Source organism: Monocercomonoides exilis, assembly GCF_001643675.1.
Source record: "Monocercomonoides exilis strain PA203 chromosome Unknown scaffold35-1074681, whole genome shotgun sequence".
NCBI classification, from domain to species: domain Eukaryota; phylum Preaxostyla; order Oxymonadida; family Polymastigidae; genus Monocercomonoides; species Monocercomonoides exilis.
Window position 1 is genome coordinate 916517 of NW_027150580.1, and position 17730 is coordinate 934246.

The 17730-nt window shown below is 47.2% G+C and overlaps 2 protein-coding genes across 2 annotated transcripts; one reads left to right on the forward strand and one right to left on the reverse strand.

The window, feature by feature from the left end:
- Positions 1 to 74: 74 nt before the first annotated feature.
- On the reverse strand, positions 75 to 10131 carry MONOS_12697 (Mechanistic Target of Rapamycin A (MTOR A); the record flags this gene model as incomplete). Its single annotated transcript, XM_067865337.1, has 7 exons — positions 75 to 972; positions 1141 to 1305; positions 1484 to 2020; positions 2128 to 5057; positions 5145 to 9555; positions 9645 to 9902; positions 10126 to 10131. The coding sequence occupies 7 exons, from the start codon at positions 10129 to 10131 to the stop codon at positions 274 to 276; spliced, it is 9006 nt and encodes a 3001-aa protein (XP_067724001.1). The 3' UTR covers positions 75 to 273.
- A 1192-nt stretch (positions 10132 to 11323) lies between these two features.
- MONOS_12696 (putative Protein kinase 3) lies at positions 11324 to 17658 on the forward strand (the record flags this gene model as incomplete). The annotated part of the gene is made up of 8 exons (XM_067865336.1): positions 11324 to 11468; positions 11559 to 14768; positions 15224 to 15371; positions 15433 to 15978; positions 16111 to 16203; positions 16269 to 16417; positions 16561 to 16901; positions 17074 to 17658. 8 exons carry the CDS (start codon positions 11324 to 11326, stop codon positions 17656 to 17658), a joined length of 5217 nt encoding a protein of 1738 aa, XP_067724002.1.
- Between the last annotated feature and the right edge of the window lie 72 nt (positions 17659 to 17730).

Consider the following 17730-nt stretch of genomic DNA (forward strand, 5'->3'; position numbering starts at 1 on the left):
TTTACTGCTATTTTTAACTCATAAAAAAATTAGTGCCTTTTGAGAAAGAAAAGAAAATAAAAGAAAAGAAAGAATAAAAAAGCAAAGTCCTCAAATTTTTTGAATCAGTATACACAAATACGAAAAAGGTGAAATGCTTCCGAAAAGCGAAAGAGAGGGAGAACGAGAGAAAGAGAAAGAGAGAGGTTTTGCAGGAAATTAATGAGAAATGCAAAAATATACACAGAAGTGAGATGGAGGATGACATGACACAACGCAAACAGCGCAAAGCACTCACCAAATTGGACACCAACCCAGGAAGAGCTGGCACAGATTCTCAGGATTGGTCGCTTCCTCAATAAGAAAATGGACTTGCAAAGCTGGCGGTATCGTTTCTCCGCCAAACTCCTTTCCTTTCAGCTTGTCTTCAACACGCGCAATGGCAATGTTCGCTTTCCCTTTTGTCTTTTCTCGATTAGCCTCTGCAGGAAACATCTGAGCTCTTGTGTTTGGCCTGCCGACCGTTCTGCCGTCGGCGCCTGTGTCCTGCTGGCTGAACGACAGCGGGTTGTCTACGCGCGACGCAGCGGGTGTGGCAGGGGCGTGTGTTTTGTCTGTATCCAGAGTGAACCAGTTGGCGAGCGGGTCGAGCACAAAGGCCTCCAGCATTGCCATGATGGACCCTTTGTTCACCCGCAGCACAGACATGATCCGCTCGCAGCTGCGTCTGAAGGCCCCGCGGATGGCGCCGATGTCCATTGCGTTGATCATCATGCGCGTCAGACGGAACGGAACACACTCGGCAAACCTCTCTCTGTCCTTGGCCACTTCGAAGCAGTCGCCGAAGTCGATGTGCACCACCCGCGCTGTCTTCCGCTCGAGCATCAGATTGCTCGGGTGTCTGTCTCCCAGCCCCAGCACATGCCCCACAATGCTCATCGCGGCATTCGTCTGGGTGAATGAACGCCGCCGCTCAAACCAGGCATCGGTTGTCTGTTGGAAGATAATTTGATAGATAGAGTTGAAGCAAAGAAAGAGATGAGATAAAAATGATTGATAAAAAAAGGAATAAAGCAAAACAGAGATATTTCAATGTATTAAAATAAAGAAGAATAAGAAATTTACAAAGAAATAATGAAAATAACAATCAATTGTACATACATCGCTGTCCAACCACAGGATGTCGTAGAGATCTCTTCCTGGAGTGTTTGCTGAAACCCAGTTCAGAACATCGAGTTTTTCCATTTTTGTCAGCAGTTCGTAGGCTGTTCTCTTTGGATCCTGATGCTGTGCAGGTGGGCAGATCTCTTCGGCTATCATTAAATGCTGCAAAAGAATAACAAAAAATACGTTTGAATGAAAAATTGACAAAAAAGGTAGAAATAAATAAAAAAAGTATTTTCAGAAACAATACATTATTGGAATAAAAAAATCAATAATTTTCTTTCTTTCTTTCTTTCTTTCTTTCTTTCTCCAATAATTTCAATCTCCATATCTTCCACACCTCCAAGTCTGTCTTTATTCCTCTGTCTGCTCTGTACTGCCTGATCAGTGCATGCATTGTGTCGTGGCTGTTGAGCATGCCAATCAGCCCCGAGTTCGAAGAGAGAGGCACCACCGGATACTTCCTGATGACCAGCCCTTCCATCATCTCTGTCTGGAAGATCGTGTTGATCAGCCCAAACAGCTGCATCACCCGCTCGTCCATCCTCAGATCCTCTCTTCCCTTCAGCAGGAACTGGAAGTGGCTCCCGTCTGATCCCCTCATCGTCAGCAGGCGCGGCCTCTGCTTCGACGAGAACACAGTCAGCGTCTTCTCAAAGGCAGCCACATTCACACGCGTCTTGTCGCTCAGCCGCGCATCGCCCGAGGTGGTGCCAGGGACGGCGATGTGGAAGCTGTCCTTCACATTCAGAATGGGCGAGTGCAGAGACAACTCGATGGTCTGGAACTTCGTGAAGCGCAGCATCTCATACCAGATCGTCTTGTATCGGTCCCATGCTGCCTCAAAGTTCACAATCTCTTTCGTTGCATCATATTTCTGGATAAATCATAATTTGAAGAAATTGAATCAAATAAAATAAATAAATAAATAAATAAAATGAAAGAAAAATCCATCTCAAAAAAAGGAAGCAATTAATGCCAAACCATCACGTATTGTTTAGCGTCGATAAGCTTCGCCTCAAAGTTAGTCATAAAGTTCATCTCAGGAATGGTGTTGAGGTCGTATGCAAACTGCACAATGATCTCTTCCAAGTCGCTTCGGCTGAGCTGAGCCAGACTCAGCTTCCTTCCACCAGACAGAACAGAAGAAGGGTGGAAGGCATCGAGAAAGCCAGCAGTTGATGGCTGGGTGGGAGCAGCAGTGACCAAGTCAGTGTTAGTGAGCGGGTAAGCAGAAGAGGAAGAAGCAGACGCAGAGGAAGAAGACGATGATGAGGCAGAAGCAGAGGAAGACTGCTGATAAGCAGAGGATGAGGCAGATGCCGACTGCGACTGCTGGCCAGCCATTGCAGCAGCTCCTGTCTGCTGTGGAGATGGTATCATTTCGAGCTCCTTCGGAATCTGCTCTTCTGGAATGTACTTGAGGAGGATCTCTCCCACCAGCATGCCCAGCCTTTCCTTCAGCTGCGCCAAGTTCTGCATCGCCTTTTTGTGGTCCTTTTTGGAGTCTGAGAGAAGCGAGTACAGATGGGTGATGTCGTTGAAGGCACCGTCGATGTCTCTCTGTGTGTAGTACTTCCCGCTGATCTCGTCGAGCGCATAGCACCACAGCTCCTCCATCGTCACAGCCACTCTGATCAGCTCGTGCCCAACAAGCTTCGCATCATACACAATCCCCTTCGATCTGTCCACCATCTTCTGCAGCACATGGTTCGCAATGTCCTTCCGCAGCCCGTTCTCCGACTTCGACGCGACAAGCAGAGGAAACAGGATCACATCTGGGTGTGTGCGTGAGATGCCGACGAGCAGCTCGTGCAGCTGTCCTCTCACTGGAATGTCCAGATCGAGCTGGGCGATGATCTGCGGAATGACAGCCACCCAAATGTCCTGGTGCGCCTTCGTCATCTCGTCGAAGGACGGCTTCAGCGAGTCAATCACAAACAGCTTGTGGTACGTGGACAGCAAGTTCAGCAGCCTCAGCGTGTCCTGCAGAGTGCTCTTTGTGTTGTGGACGATGGCACGGGTGAATGCCTCGACTGTTCTGTACAGCAGCTTCAGCCAGTCGACAGAGTCCTTCAGCACCTGATTCTTCGTATATGCATCTGCCAGTGGAATGGCCGCATTTGGATTGCCAATCGCGTTCAGACGAGGACAGCAGCACCAATCAGAATCGCCTCCATTGCCACCCACACCGCTGCCGATGTTGTTGCTACTACTTGCACTTGCACTGTTCATTCCTCTGTTGAGTCCACGGAGTGCCCTGTTTGCATGGTAGTTGACTGCCTCTGACACGCGTTTCTCGAGCTCTTCCTCAAAGTTGGTGAATGTGCTCATCACAAATGGCAGCCGGCGGAAGAGCATCAGAATCTCCTCCAGAAACGGCGTGAACTCGTCGCGCTTCTGTCTCTTGACCAGCTCGTTCGTCGCCATCGCCAGCTTGTGCCACGACTTGTGCCATGTAGGTGCACAGTCTCTGGCGTGGATGTAGCACACTGCTGCGTCTTTGATGTCCTCCAGAGCTTTGCTCGGCTGCAGCTGCATTCCTCTCCGAAGCCACATCTTCGCATTGATCGTCGTCCGCTCGTTTGTCGTGTACATTGAAAGAATCTCCTTTGCATCTTCTTCCTGCCCATTCGCTAAGAGATGTCTGATCTCTGCATATTTCAGCTCCTTCAGCTGCCCCTGTTTCAGCGTCCTCCTTTCCCCAGTCTCTGTCGAGTTCCCACATATCTCTCCACTCATCAGCTGGTTGAGCACATTCCATGCCATCGCCACGTGCCCGTCCTTTCTGCAGTACGATGAATACTTCAGCCACGACCGCAGATCATCTGAAGGAGACACCACAAGCGAGCGAATGGCGAGTGAGTCCCGCCAGGCGAGGCTGTCGAACTTGGTTGCTTCGAGTCTGGTGCGCCACATCGTTGTCATCCGCTCCTTCACTTCGATGTTCGACTTGCACAGCAGAATCTCCTCCAGCTCCACCAGCTCCTGTGCGCGGAATGTGGTTGGGTAGATCCTGTCATAGGCAGCAGACGCTGTGGCTGCAGGATCTGCGCGGAGGGCGCTGCGTGCTTCTTTGATGAAGTTGTGTGCCTCTTCAGCCTGCCCATTGCGCACTGCCAGGACAGCCGAGAAGAACGAGTGGTCAGACGAGAACTTGTCCATCTCTTCCACAAACACCCCCATCTCCTCAAACTGATGCAGATGCAGTGCTGCCTGCGCCCCGAGTGTCGCCAGCTTCTTTCGTTCTTCACCATCCACGTCTTTGATGTACTTCAATGCAATCTCCAGTGCTTTCTTCGAGTTGCCCAGCTCCACATGCGACCTCACCAGCCCCATCACATCGCTCACCCTCTTCGGTCCATTTCCTGTGAGTGCCTCTTCATACTGCCTGATGGCCTCTCCCCAGTCCTTCAGGATTTCCAGCTTGGAGGAGTCGATCTGGATGCCAAAGAGCGCCTGCCCCAGTGACACCACCCCTCTCGCAGCATCGTCCTCGTGCAGCTGTCCACTCAGAGAGAGCAGAGAGTCTACTAAATCTGGAATGCTGGGTGTATCTGTGGTGATGTTGGTGCTTAGGATGGAATGCCCTGGCGATGGGAAGCCAGAAGAAGTGGAGAGAGGAGAGGAGTAGATGGAGCGGGCAGAGGCAGAAGAGATAAAAGCTGACTGAGGAACAGGTGGGGCATCGATGAACAGGCGGCGGGGGTTTGAGTGGTCGCCGACGCGTGTGCAGATCATAGAATGCCAGCAAGGGTAGAGCATGTCTCTGCTCTGCCTGACGTTCTTGATGAGGAGGAGCTCCCAATAGCGAAGGGCACGTGGGAGCGAGTGGCAGCACTCAGCCACACGCGCCAGAAGAGCCATACTCAAATCGAAGCTCGTCTCTCTGCGCTCCATGAACTCATCAAGGGCTGTTATGAATGAAAAAGAAAATAACAATAAATAATTAAATAATTAAATAAAAGAAATATTAATAAGTCAAATATAATAAAACAAACCAAGAAAAGAGTTTGCCAAGTCAATCGGAAGGTTCCTCTTGCTGAGCATTTTGTGTATCTTTTCAATCACCTCGCTCTGCCCCGGCGGCTTCAGGTCGTCCCAAAAGGCAGCAAAGGCGTGGCAGAAGAGGGAAAGAGGGATGGATGGGATTTCGATGCTGATAGGGGCGCAGGTGGAGAGGGCGGTGTGAGGCGAGAACTGGAGCAAGCGTCTGGTGAGGGTGCGGTACCACTCTTGAAGATCTTCAGCAGTCATCGTCTCGTCCATATCGAGGGCAGTTATGATCGGCTGGAGGAGAGCAGAAGGCTTCTCTTTCTCTGTCTCTGAGAAGAATGGCGGCAGAATCTTCATCCGCTCGTTCTCTTCAGTCACACTCGCGTTCAGCCGCTGCTTGAAGATGGCGATGAATTCTGTATTGTCCTTCCCCACCATCACAAGCGAATGGCGGAAGAGATCAGCAAACGTGTCGCTCTGTGAATACACAGAAGACGCCATTGTCTGCACACCCCCTGTGGCCAGCCCGCCTTGAATGGCCAGAGCATACAGGATTTGGATGACATGCTCAATGACAAACAGGTCGCGGTAGCTGTAGGCACAGCTGGTGTCAGCAGCAGAAGAGGCACCGCTGGCAGAGACAGACGTCTGGACGATGATTTGAGGGGGAGAAAGAGGGCGGGCGAATTGGGACTGGTAGGAAGTGGCAGAGACGAAGGAGGCGTAGGAAGGAGGAGTGGGGGTGGCAGAGGAGGAGGAGGAGTGGCTGGAGATGAGGCTGCTGCCTGAGAAAGAGGCAGATGAGGGCATGTTGATCATAGATGTGCCAAAGGTGTATGGAGTGTTTGGATTCTCTGCTGCTGCTGATGATGATGAAGCTGATGATGAGGAAGAAGAGGAAGAGGAAGAAGTAACAGAAGAAAGAGAAGGAGAAGACGAGGCAGAAGAAGAGGCAGAGGCAGAGGCAGCGCTTGGCGGGAGGCGTGGGCAGAAGAGGAATTCAGTGTCATCTTCTGGGCGATGAACAGGGCGAGGGGGGAAATACTCGTCTTCAGCGAAGATGCGAAATGCCTTCAAAGCGAAGGCGAAGGGGTGGACGGGAGGGAGAGCGAACTGGGTGAGGCAGTGGGAGAGGGGGGCTCCAGGAGGGATGTTGAAGGAGAGGTTGGTCAGATGGTCGATCTGTTCAGCCACATTCTGCAGGGTGATCTGTCTGCTGTGGCCATGACGTGAGGAGCGGGTGGAGGCATTGGAGGAAGAAGAGGAGGAGGAAGAGGAAGAAGAAGAGGAAGAAGGAGAAGTGAAGGGAGCAACAGGTGCAGCAGCAGTGTTGGATGAGGTGTATGAAGGATGAGCAGGGGTTGGGGCAGAGGCAGAAGAGGAAGACTGAGAAGAAGGAGAGGAGGAAGAGGAAGAGATGGAGAGATGCTGGAGAAGTGTGGCTGGTGAAGCAGAACGAGGAAGGCCTTGCGAAGATGAAGATGAAGAGGAAGCAGCAGAAGAAGAAGCAGAAAGAGAAGGAGGGGCGAGGGTGTTGAAAGGGAGGAGGCGGAGGATAGAGCGGAGGATGTGTGTGGAGAAGGAGTGGATGGGGAGGCGGTGGCCGAAGATGGACAGGGAATACAGCGCAGCCAGACGAGAAGTGAAAGGCAGAGTGATGTCGTCGATGATGCCGATGATGGCAGGGATGAGATGAGGGACGTATTCGTCGAGGTAGTTGGAGAGGATTTCGAGTAAGTAGAGCGTCTCGTGAAGGTACCCTCTCTTTTGGATGTTGGAGAGGAGGAGGGGAACAAGGGCAGGCATTGTCATGCGCATGTCCTGATAGACAGAGAGGAGCTGCTCGACGAGCGGGGCGATGAAGATGAAGTGCGTGTGCCACAGGCGCTGGATGAGGTTGAGGATGTGTCCGATGTGCTCCCTCATCTCCAGTTTGAGGTGCTTCACGAAGAATGTGAGGATGCGGAGGACGTGGTGGTAGACACCTGCACACTCGGCATTGTCGGCGATGCGGAAGAGCAAAGAAAGTGCCTGCGACAAGAAGACTGCAAAAGTGCCTGGATGAGAGTTGATGATCAGAGCAACTGTGTGAAGCAGCTTTCCCACATGGTCTGTGCTCCCTTGCTGCAGCTGCTCTTCAATCTCCTGCAATAACAATGATAGCACAGGCCGTGTCACATCCCCCTTTTTCGGTCTGAGAAGGAGCATGGCTGTTGTGGGTGGGGCGGGTCTCTGCTGTTGTGGTGGCTGCTGTGTCTGTTGCTGTTGTTGATTCTGCTGTTGATTCTGCTGCTGGGTGGCAGCGTTGTTGTTGTTGTTCTGCCCAGGAATGTCAGACAAGACACGATGGATCTCAAACTCTGTCTGCTGCGGATGGAGCACTTCTGCTGCATGGAGTGGGGAGATGGCGCCAACAATGCCCAAAAGGCGGAGGGTCTCTCTGAACACAGGTAGAGAAGAGGAATGGAGGAGGGAGATGATTGACTCCAACAGTGTGTCGAATGTGCGGTAAGGGGTGACCACACACCCAGCTGTCTGCACCAGAAGCCCAAACGCCCTCAGCGCAGACTCAACGACATACGGCTGCATCTGAGCAGCAGACGGGGTGAGGCAGGCGATGATGGGCGGGGCGAGGGCAGCAAAGTGCTCGTCGATGAGGATGCCGGAGATGCGTGCGAGCTCACCCACGATGTCGAGGGAGATGCGTATGAGCTCTGGCCAGCGGGAGTAGATGGGAGGGAGGAAGGAGGCGAGGATGGCGTTGATGTGGATGACAGCTGTGTCGGGGCAGTTGCGGATGAGGTGGATGATCCCTGCAGCCAGCATGCGCTTGTTCTCCCGCCCGTTGTGGAACTCGAAGGCCAGCAGATTCTCTTCAAACAGGTTGTGGAAGCGCGCCTTGATCATCGCTGGGTTCTTTGCACTTAGGCGGGAGAGGAGGGAGATGCACTGCAGACGGATGTCTGAGTTCTCGTCGTTGAGGAGAGGGAAGATGAACGAGGTGAGGTTGGACGAGAGAGCCAAGTAAAAATCGTACTGAAACGTGAATGACTGGATGAGGGTGAGGCGCACGTCTTCGTCGGGGTCTGTGGCCATCACGATGAGCAGCTTGCGGAGGATCTCACATACAATCGACCAATACTGCCCGTCCACTGGGGGGTGCTGCCCGCGTGTCACAACCAGCTTGCAGCAGGCTTCAGCGCATTTCAAACGGACGTCGCGTGAGTGGTGGGAGAGATAAGGGCAGACAACATCGCGCAGGTAGTGGGCAAGGTAGTGGTGAGAGAAGTCGAATTCAGACAGAATTTGGAAGGCCTCGCAGATCTGCTTGGAAGACGCCTCATCGTTCATCAGGGCAGGCGGCTGGGATTGGAGGACAGCAGATGGAGAGATAAGCATGCTCGATGCAGAACCAGAGGAAGAAGAAGATGATGATGAGGCAGAGGAAGAGGAAGAAGAGGAAGACGTGATGAGGGATGCGAATGTGCTGGGCGTAGAGACTTGGATGGCAGGAGGTGGCTGATCAGCTTTGATGAAGCGCTGACTGGCAGTCAAGACATGGCATCTGACATCATTCAAGTTCTCCACTTTGAATCCTGTGTGACACAGGGCCATTGGAGGGGAGTTGTGGATGACACAGGCAATGCAGAGCTCAGTGTCCCTGCTGCAGTTTGAAGGGATGTGGACAACTGGAGAAGAGGAAGAGGAAGAGGAGGAAGAGGAGGAAGAAGAAGATGCAGAAGAAGAAGAAGCAAACGAAGTGACAGGCGCACGAGCAGAGGAGCCGAGACGAGTGACAGGGAAAGAGACAGACGAAGGGACAGATATACGGGAGACGAGGGGAGTGGCGAGGGCTTTCTTCTTCTGTGAGGCAGATGTTGGGACGAGGATTTCGTATTCCGTGATGAGCAGCCGTGTCTGGAAGGAGGAGAGGAGATGAGGGAACACATCGCAGATGACGCTGAGGGTGCGGCAGAAGGCGGGGGAGAAAGGGAGGCGGAAGATGGACTCGAGGAATGATTCAGACAGCTGCATCTGAGTGCGCAGGCAGAGGAGCATCTCACACAGACAGTCAAGCACACACACGATGACGGAAGGATGCTTCAGTGTCTTGATCGTCTTGGCCATCACATCAGTCAGCCCTTTCTTCAGTGACTCAATAGGCAAGTTGAGTGATGTGTCTGAAGGGGGTAGTCTTGCCCGCTGGGTGGTGAGGTTCTTGATGAGGCGGGCGGCGATGGGGAAGGACAGTTTCTGCGTCTCTGGGTCAGATTCGCAGCAGGCGACGACGGTGTTGCTGCAGTGGGGCATCACTTTGGCCACGCTGGATGGGTTGGTCTTGACAAATGGAGGGAGGACTGCTATTGTCGCCTGTCGAACAAGATTGTCGGTGCTTGACTTGGCATATGACACAATCTGAAAAGATAAATATATTGAAAGATAAGCATATTGATAGATATATGTAATGTGATATTCTAAATGAGCGAATAAAGAAGAAGACACACAATAGCTGCCACTCTCTGCTGCAGTAGATAGGTGTCTATCGTGTTGAGTGTAAGCATCTCTGCCACCTCCAACAGCAGCCCGTGGCTCTTCGCAATCTGCTTTGTGGACGACTTCTGTATCATCTCCAGTTCATTCAGGCATTTCTCGAACTCGTCACGAAAGAGATGGTGGTTGCGCCGCTCAAGCTGCCCAATGCACTCTCCGAAGCAGTGTGCGGCTTCTGAGTGAAGAGAAAAGTCTTCAGAGAGAAGTATGCTCTGAAGAGGTGGAGATGAAATGAAATGAAGAGGAAGAAGTTTAAGTTGGAAAATGGAAGAGGATGAAAAATAAATAAGAAGATATTGTTGTTGGATGAGTTGATGTTGTTGAAATTTTAAAAAATGCGATAAAATAAGAAAAATTACACAATTATTCATTTTAAAAAATAAATGAAAATGGAATCACGCTAATATTTCTAAGAAACAACTGATTTGCCAAAACCTTCATGATGTTTATTGTCTTCTCCAAATACTTTGCAAACTGCGCAGGTGATCGTTTTGAGCATTCTTCCAGCAAAATAAGTGAAGATGTACGCTTTCTTTTCTCTTCCTCTCTTTGCTGGGAATTCAGCTCTTGTGTTGAAGTGTTTGAAGATTTTGTTCTGTTTGAAATTTTTATTTATAACCCATCAAATAAAGCGATAAAAATGAATTTCTAGATAACAAAATTAATTTAGCCATACGTAATTGATGCTTGTTTTTGAAGATAGTTTTCTAAGTTTGTAAAAGCTTCAGACACTAATCGATCAATAAACTCGTCAGCTCCTAAAAAATTCTTTGCAATGTTTGCTTTAGTTTCAAAAAACATTCATTCAAATTAGAAAAGAAAAAGAAAGAAAAACAAGATTTAATAATTGGTACGTTAATTTTAATTTTTCAAACAAATATAAAAACAAACCAATCACTTCAGCAGCTATTTTTGGAATTTCTTTTTGCGACGAATATAACGAACTTCGTAAAAATCCTTGGACTTTTGTGAATGAAAATGCAATTATGTTAATAACCAAATGTTCTAGAAATATGTTTTATAAACATGAAAAAATGTATCGAAAAACAAAGCAGAATATTTCAAATATACGCTTCAAACAATTAATTTCAAAAGAACAAATGTCAACAACCTGTTGCAAGAATGCATGCAATATAAGAGTTAATGTTATTGGATTGAGGCGAAGCCAAAATGACAGGAAGAAAGTCATAAGTTGGATGCTGAAAAAGACAATAAATTCAAAATAATTAACAATTAAAATATATAAATCATTAAAACATATTAAAAAATGAAATGTTAATTTAAAAAATTCGATTGAAACAACACTTTTCAAGCACACCTCTCCAATGATTTTTATTATCTCCTCCCGGATTTCTAATATTGAACTGGTGTAAAATGCAAACACAAATCACAAGATTACATCAAATTAAATTAAGTCTGTTCACGCTTACCGTGCTCCTATGGATGTTAATGCAGCCTCTGCTGGATCCATAACCAAGAAGGGAGGTAAAGTAAAAATGGGTCAGAATATTCGCAATTTTTCTCAAAAATATCATATTATTGTGAGTTATTTAAGGTATAATTAACTGAAAAGTTTTTTGTTCGTTCAGCCATAATTCATTGTTTGCAGTTCAATTGATTCTTTCTTTTGTTAATGCCGCGCCACGAAATTGACTATGAGGAAGATGATGATACTGAGGAAGAAGATGACGATCCTTCATATGTCTTGCCATGCACAGTTCAATCAAAAAAGGAAGGAAAGAAATGTATCAGCTTGTATGATTGCCGATATGAAATTGGTTTGCATTTTTAATAAATTCAATAAAATATTTCTCTCCATTTACAAACAACTAATTTTTAATTTGTTTTCAACATTTAAATAAACACAGTGAGATATGTGGCGAAATGCCTCGATTTTCGAGATTGTGATCGATTTGACCACTGCAAAGTTATCTGGACTGATTCACCACCGTCGTTTGATACCCTTTCACGAATGTCAAGGGGTCAGATGCTTTCACGGTTCCCTATGATGAATGAACTTTCAAAAAAGGGAATTTTTTTTGCACACATTAATCGAATGCGTTTGACATTTCCAAATGACTTTCGTTTTGTGCCCCGTACATGGGTCCTACCTCAAGATGCAGGAGAACTTCATGAAGAGTTTTCATTGGCAAAACCTGGTGAAAAACCGAGGACATATATTGTAAAGCCATCTGGTGGTTCACAAGGTCAAGGTATATATTTAGCTCAGCAAGAGACGGACATTCTTCCAAACGCTCAAGTTGTCCAGCGATATGTGGATAAGCCGTTTTTGATTGATGGATACAAATTTGATTTCAGAATCTATGTTCTGGTTACATCTGTATCTCCTCTCAGGATCTGGCTTGGAAGGGAAGGGCTTGCTAGGTTCTGTACAAAGAAATATGAAGGAAGTGTAACACGAGAGAATATGGGCAATGCGTTCATGCATCTGACGAACTATGCAGTCAACAAGCACTCGAAGGACTTTATTGCGAATGAAGATGCGAAGGAAGACGATAAAGGATCGAAGAGGAGTTTGTCGTCAGTGACGAAGCTGCTGAAAGAGATGGGCCACAACACAACAGCCATGTGGGAGCAGATAACAGACGTGATTGTGAAAACGATGATCGCCATCCACCCGTCGCTCCTGTCAGGCTATGCGCTCCACGCCGCCCAGCCCATTTCGCTTTACACCTCAACACACTCTCACCATTCGTCTGATTCGAAAAGAAGCAAAACATCTGACCAATCAACATCCTCAACTGGATCATTAGAGTCTCAACGTGCTGCCTCATCTTCTTCTGCGGGAGACGAAGGAAGCAAAAGGGGTATGCCATCCTCTTTGATGTCTTCTCTTCCTGATCTCAAAACAGGCTCTCCTCCTTCAACTGCTGGCAGTGGATCCAGAAGCTCTTCATCCTCTTCGTCTTCGCCTTCTTCAAACACTTCATCATCTTCTTCTCTTTCTTCTTCCTCCTCCTCCTCCTCATCTTCCTCTTCCTCTTCTACAACTTCCTCTTCTTCAAGTGCAGACACAAACAGCCGAGCTGCCTCTTATTCAGTCATGTCGCAGTGCTTCCACGTGATTGGCTTTGATATTCTGTTGGACTATCGCCTGCGCCCGTGGATTGTCGAGATCAACCACTCTGCCTCGTTTGTGTGTGATTCGCCGTTGGATCAGAAGATCAAATACCTCGTTCTCAGCTCTGCCCTCCGCTTAATGGCGCAGATTGAGGCGAAGGAGAAGAAGAGGGTGGAGATCAGCGAGCGGAGAATAGCAGCAGAGCAGCGAAGAAAAGAGAAAGAGAAAGAGAAAGCGCGCAGACGCATCAAGCGGAGGAAGGAGATGGAAGCGCGAGGGGAGGAGTGGATGGAGGATGAGGAGGAAGGAGGAGAGGAGGAAGAGAGCGACTCATCGTCTGTTGAGGAAGAAGCATTGTCTTCTGTGGCTGAGCCGACAGTGTCGCCAGATGGGTTCTACCGACTGATCTATTCCGAGACGCATCCCTCGTTTGCCAAGCGCAGCGACATCAAAAAGATGCACATTTACAACTCGGCTGTGCTGCACGAGGCATTCTACAAGGCGTGCGGGGCGAGAGGGCTGTACGGGCTGAAGATGATTGCAGCAGTGGGACACACAAACAGCGAGGAGTTTGAGAGGCATTTTGTGGAGTATGCTGAGCGGGCGACGGCGAATGGGGGGTTGGGCTGTGAGGAAAGGCCAGACAAGACAGCGCTGGTGAATGCACCTTCGTCGAGTGCGTGGGGCCCTCTCAAAGTGGGAATGGTGTCACGCTCATCGTCCTCAGCATTTGTGTCAGCGTCGTCTTATTCGTCTGCTGTCTCCTTGAGTTATGCTGCTGCCAAGCGCCATGTCATCAGCCTTGCAAAGTTCTGCCAGTTTGGGCGGTCGACAGGTCTGGCAGACGGCAAGCGTGTCTCGCAGGCAGACCTCGATGTCATCTACAGAGAAGTCACTCGCCACTCCCCCGCAGACACCCCAGGCGGCGGCTCAGGTGTCTCCCACTCGTATTTCGGATACAACTCGAGGCCAGGCACTTCGTACTCGGCGATGGCATCGTCGGGAACAGGGGTTGGATCAATGTCGTTTGGGGACTTCTGCTCGGGTGTGCTCATTCTGGCAACGAGGCAGCATCCGGACTTGTCTGTGTATGAAGCATTGGAGTCAGTGCTACTGAGTATGGAAGAGAAGTTCATGCACCAGACACCCTTGACACCTTCTGCACACATCCTGCCCCAGCTGCACCCATCCACTCCTGGCCCATTCTCCTCTTCTTCTTCCTCATCCTCTTCTTCCTCTTCCTCTTCAGACAGTCGCAGTTCCCATTCATCTCGTCCAATGTCTCCACGTTCCTCTCCTTTTGCTGTCCCCTCTGCGTATGTCTCCACCTCTTCCTCTCGCAGCGGGTCTCGTTCTGCTTACTCGTCTGACTCCTCATCGATGACAAGCAGCGCTTCTGTTGTGTCGATTGGGAGGCATGCGGTGCTTGCGCCAGTGACACAGCTGGAGATGAAGGTCAACAGCAGCCCTGCCTCTACCCCTTCCTCCTCAGAAAGAGGAAAAGAAGGCCGGTTTGACAGAGAAAGAGAGAGGAAAAGTGCCAGCCGAGAGAGAAGCTACGGGCAAAGAGGAGGTTCATCGGGTGGATCGTCGCAGCAGACGGCGGTGGGGAGCAGCTATGAGAAGTCTGTTGTTCAGCCGCGGAGTGCAGCGAGTTCGCAGCAAAGACGACACAATTCGCCTTCTTCGCAGAGTGCCTCAGGAACAGCTGCCAGTGCGACAAGAAAGACAGCCTCCAGCACTCAGCGCGCTCCCTCTCCTTCTTCTTCCTCTTCTTCTTCTTCTTCTTCTTCAAGCAGTGTGCCTCCATCGCGCAGGATGGTGTCGCGTTATGATGACAGTCCATATGCTGCTCCTGTGTCTCCTCAGCACAAACCAAGAATTGCACAAAGGAAAGAGAGAGAGGCAAAGTACGTGAATGTTTCGAGCACAGCCAAGGAAGAAAAATCAGTAAATTACAGTAAAAACTCTTCAAATGCACAAGATTTAGAAGGAGGTTGAACATAAAGAGCGATTATTCTTTTCAACATTTCATTTCAAATGTGAATATTTACTTCATAGCACATCATTCATTTCATCCGAAGAAATTCAAGTTCATTTTTGTATTTATCTCAATGCAATTGCATTTTCCCTTCATTCTTATGATTACTTTTTTTTTATTTCCAATATGATTATTCAGCATTGATAGAAGTTTTTTCTCACGAAAATATAAAGAGTGATATTAAGGTTATTCAGATCCAATCCCGAAAACTGCTGATTCGTTTTTGCAAGTCTCACAACTTATTTATTAATTATTCATCTATAACAAAGTTTGTTTTAATTTTTAAAAATATATATAAATTGTGAAAACTTTTTTCCTTTTCTTTCTATATGTAATTTAATCATAACTAACTTTTTCAAAACATCTTTAATAATTTGCAACTTTTTCAAATTAAATGCGCTATTTTTCAGTGAGTTCTCCTGAAGCAGTTTTCAATGTGATAAAAATTGGTAAAAAGGGCACAAAAGCACCACGACAATTAACCGTATCAAAAGAAGGCCTTCGATGTTCGAGTTCTGGGGGTGTTACATGGACTCAACCAAATGGAACGATCGTAAGGTGTTTATCATGAATTATCCTTTTGTATAATATATGTTTTTCATTGAATATCATTTTACAGCATCACTCCTGATGATCCAGAAGGAAAAATGTTCACTGTTACAACTGTCACTCAACGAAAATTTGAAGCCAGCGATCCTGGTGTATTTAAGCATCTCCGAGATGCAGCGAGACAAACTGGAATCGGAGCGTCGAGCCTAGAATCAGCTGTTCATCATCTTGGACTTTCTTCATCAGTTCTTCTAAAGCCTCAATTAGATCCTTCACGTTCAGGTAAAGTTGTATCCAGTCGTCCAAGAACTGATGGATCAAAACATGTTTCATTAGCGGACTTCGAATTACTTCATGTTGTGGGAAAGGGTAGCTTTGGAAAAGTGTTCCAGGTAAGAAAGTATACAGATGGAAAAATTTATGCGTTGAAGATATTGAAAAAAATAGAGTTGTACAATAAAAGACAAATAGAACATACGCTCACTGAAAGAAAGATATTAGCAACAATTTCTCATCCGTTTATGCCTCGTTTACATTATGCATTCCAGACAGATACTAAACTTTATATGGCAATTGATTATGCAAATGGAGGTGAAATATTCTATCATCTTAGAAGGTATTGTTTTTCCAAATTCTTTATGCATCTTTATTTATTCTCCTTTTTCTCTTCTATTTTATTATTGGATCTTGGCAAAAAATATTGTTGTGATATGATGATCATAACTATTCATTCATTTTCTGAATCAAGAGCTGGTCGTTTCCCTGAAGTTCTTGCAGTGTTTTATTGCGCTGAAATAGTTTCATCCATTCACCATCTTCACAAGAAGAGTATAATCTATCGGTTTGCACATTTTGATACAGCGTTATTTTTAATTTTATTTTGAAATATTATCGATAAATGTTCAGTGACTTGAAACCCGAAAATGTTTTGTTGGATTCCGAAGGGCACGTAAAGATAACAGATTTTGGATTGGCAAAGATAGGAATCACTTCTGTTGGAGGAGAATCAGACGGAAATAAGACAATGACACTTTGCGGTACTCCAGAGTATCTTGGTTTGGTCAATAGAGTTAATTACTTTTTCATTCATTAAATTAAACGATTGCAAATATATTGTTGTTTTGTAATGTAACATGATGTGTTGAATATAATGCCAATACTGTGATTCTCTTTCTCCTTTTCTCGCATCTTTGTTCAGCTCCTGAGATTCTTCAAGGTATTGCTCATGGAAAAGCAGTCGATTGGTGGTCAACAGGAATTATGTTCTATGAAATGCTTGTTGGTGTTCCGCCTTTCTACTCCCAGAACAGACAAGAGATGTTCCACAACACAATCCACAACCCAGTCTCCATTCCAGATTACGTCTCGCCAGACGCCCGCAATTTCCTTGTGCGCATTCTGGCAAAGAGGCCGGAGGAGCGGCTGGGCTCTGGGCCGACTGAAGGGATGGAGGTGAAGGAGCATCCAGTGTTTAGAGCAATTGACTGGGATGCTCTGGAAAGAAGACAGGTGCCTCCACCTTATAAGCCCAAATCAAAGGTTTGTATTTGCTGACAATAATTTTATAAATTCAGGAACTCAAAATGGGGAATGAGTTATGAAACCCAAAGAGAATTGCATTTCTTCTTCTTTTTTTTTTAATTGTTTTTTCTTTGTTCTATTCGATTTTCATTGTGATAATGTTTGGTTCTTTTTGATTACATTTATACAGGACGGAATAATGGATATTTCAAATATTGACAAACTGTTTTTGAGTGAGCCACTTGTTGACACTCCAGCTCCTCCTCTTCCACCTTCCATCGCAGATGCTGTGAACAAACAGTTTGCCAATTTTGAGTTCAACAAAGATCTGCTTCGTTCCGCTGCATCAACATCCTCTCTTTCATCATCTTCTTCGTCGTCTTCTTCTTCATCCACTGCTCCATCTTCTGCTTCTCCAACGCCAAGCTCAGCACCATCTCCATCAGCTGTAAGCCCTTCAGCAGGTGCAGCCGCAGCTTCTTCAGTGATATCTTCTGCTGCTGTGCCTTCATCAGCGTCTTCCTCATCGTCTTCCTCTTCTTCTCAATCTGCAAAGCTTATACATTCTTCCTCAGAAAAGCGGCCAATGAGTTCGGTCTCTTCGGCTTCAACCACGTCACAAGGCTCTGCTATCCCTTCCAGTGGCACAGCTTCTGTTCGGAAGATCGTTCGTCCTGCGCCTTCTTCGGCGACTTCTCGCACTGCTGCTTCTGGGGCACTTCCTTCTTCAGCTTCTGGAGTTACTCCAAAAAGTTCAATAACACCGCGTTCATGATGCATTGACTTATCTGATGAAATGAAATCTGAAGGATAAAATGTCATAAGGAGAATTTGCTGTATATTAAGT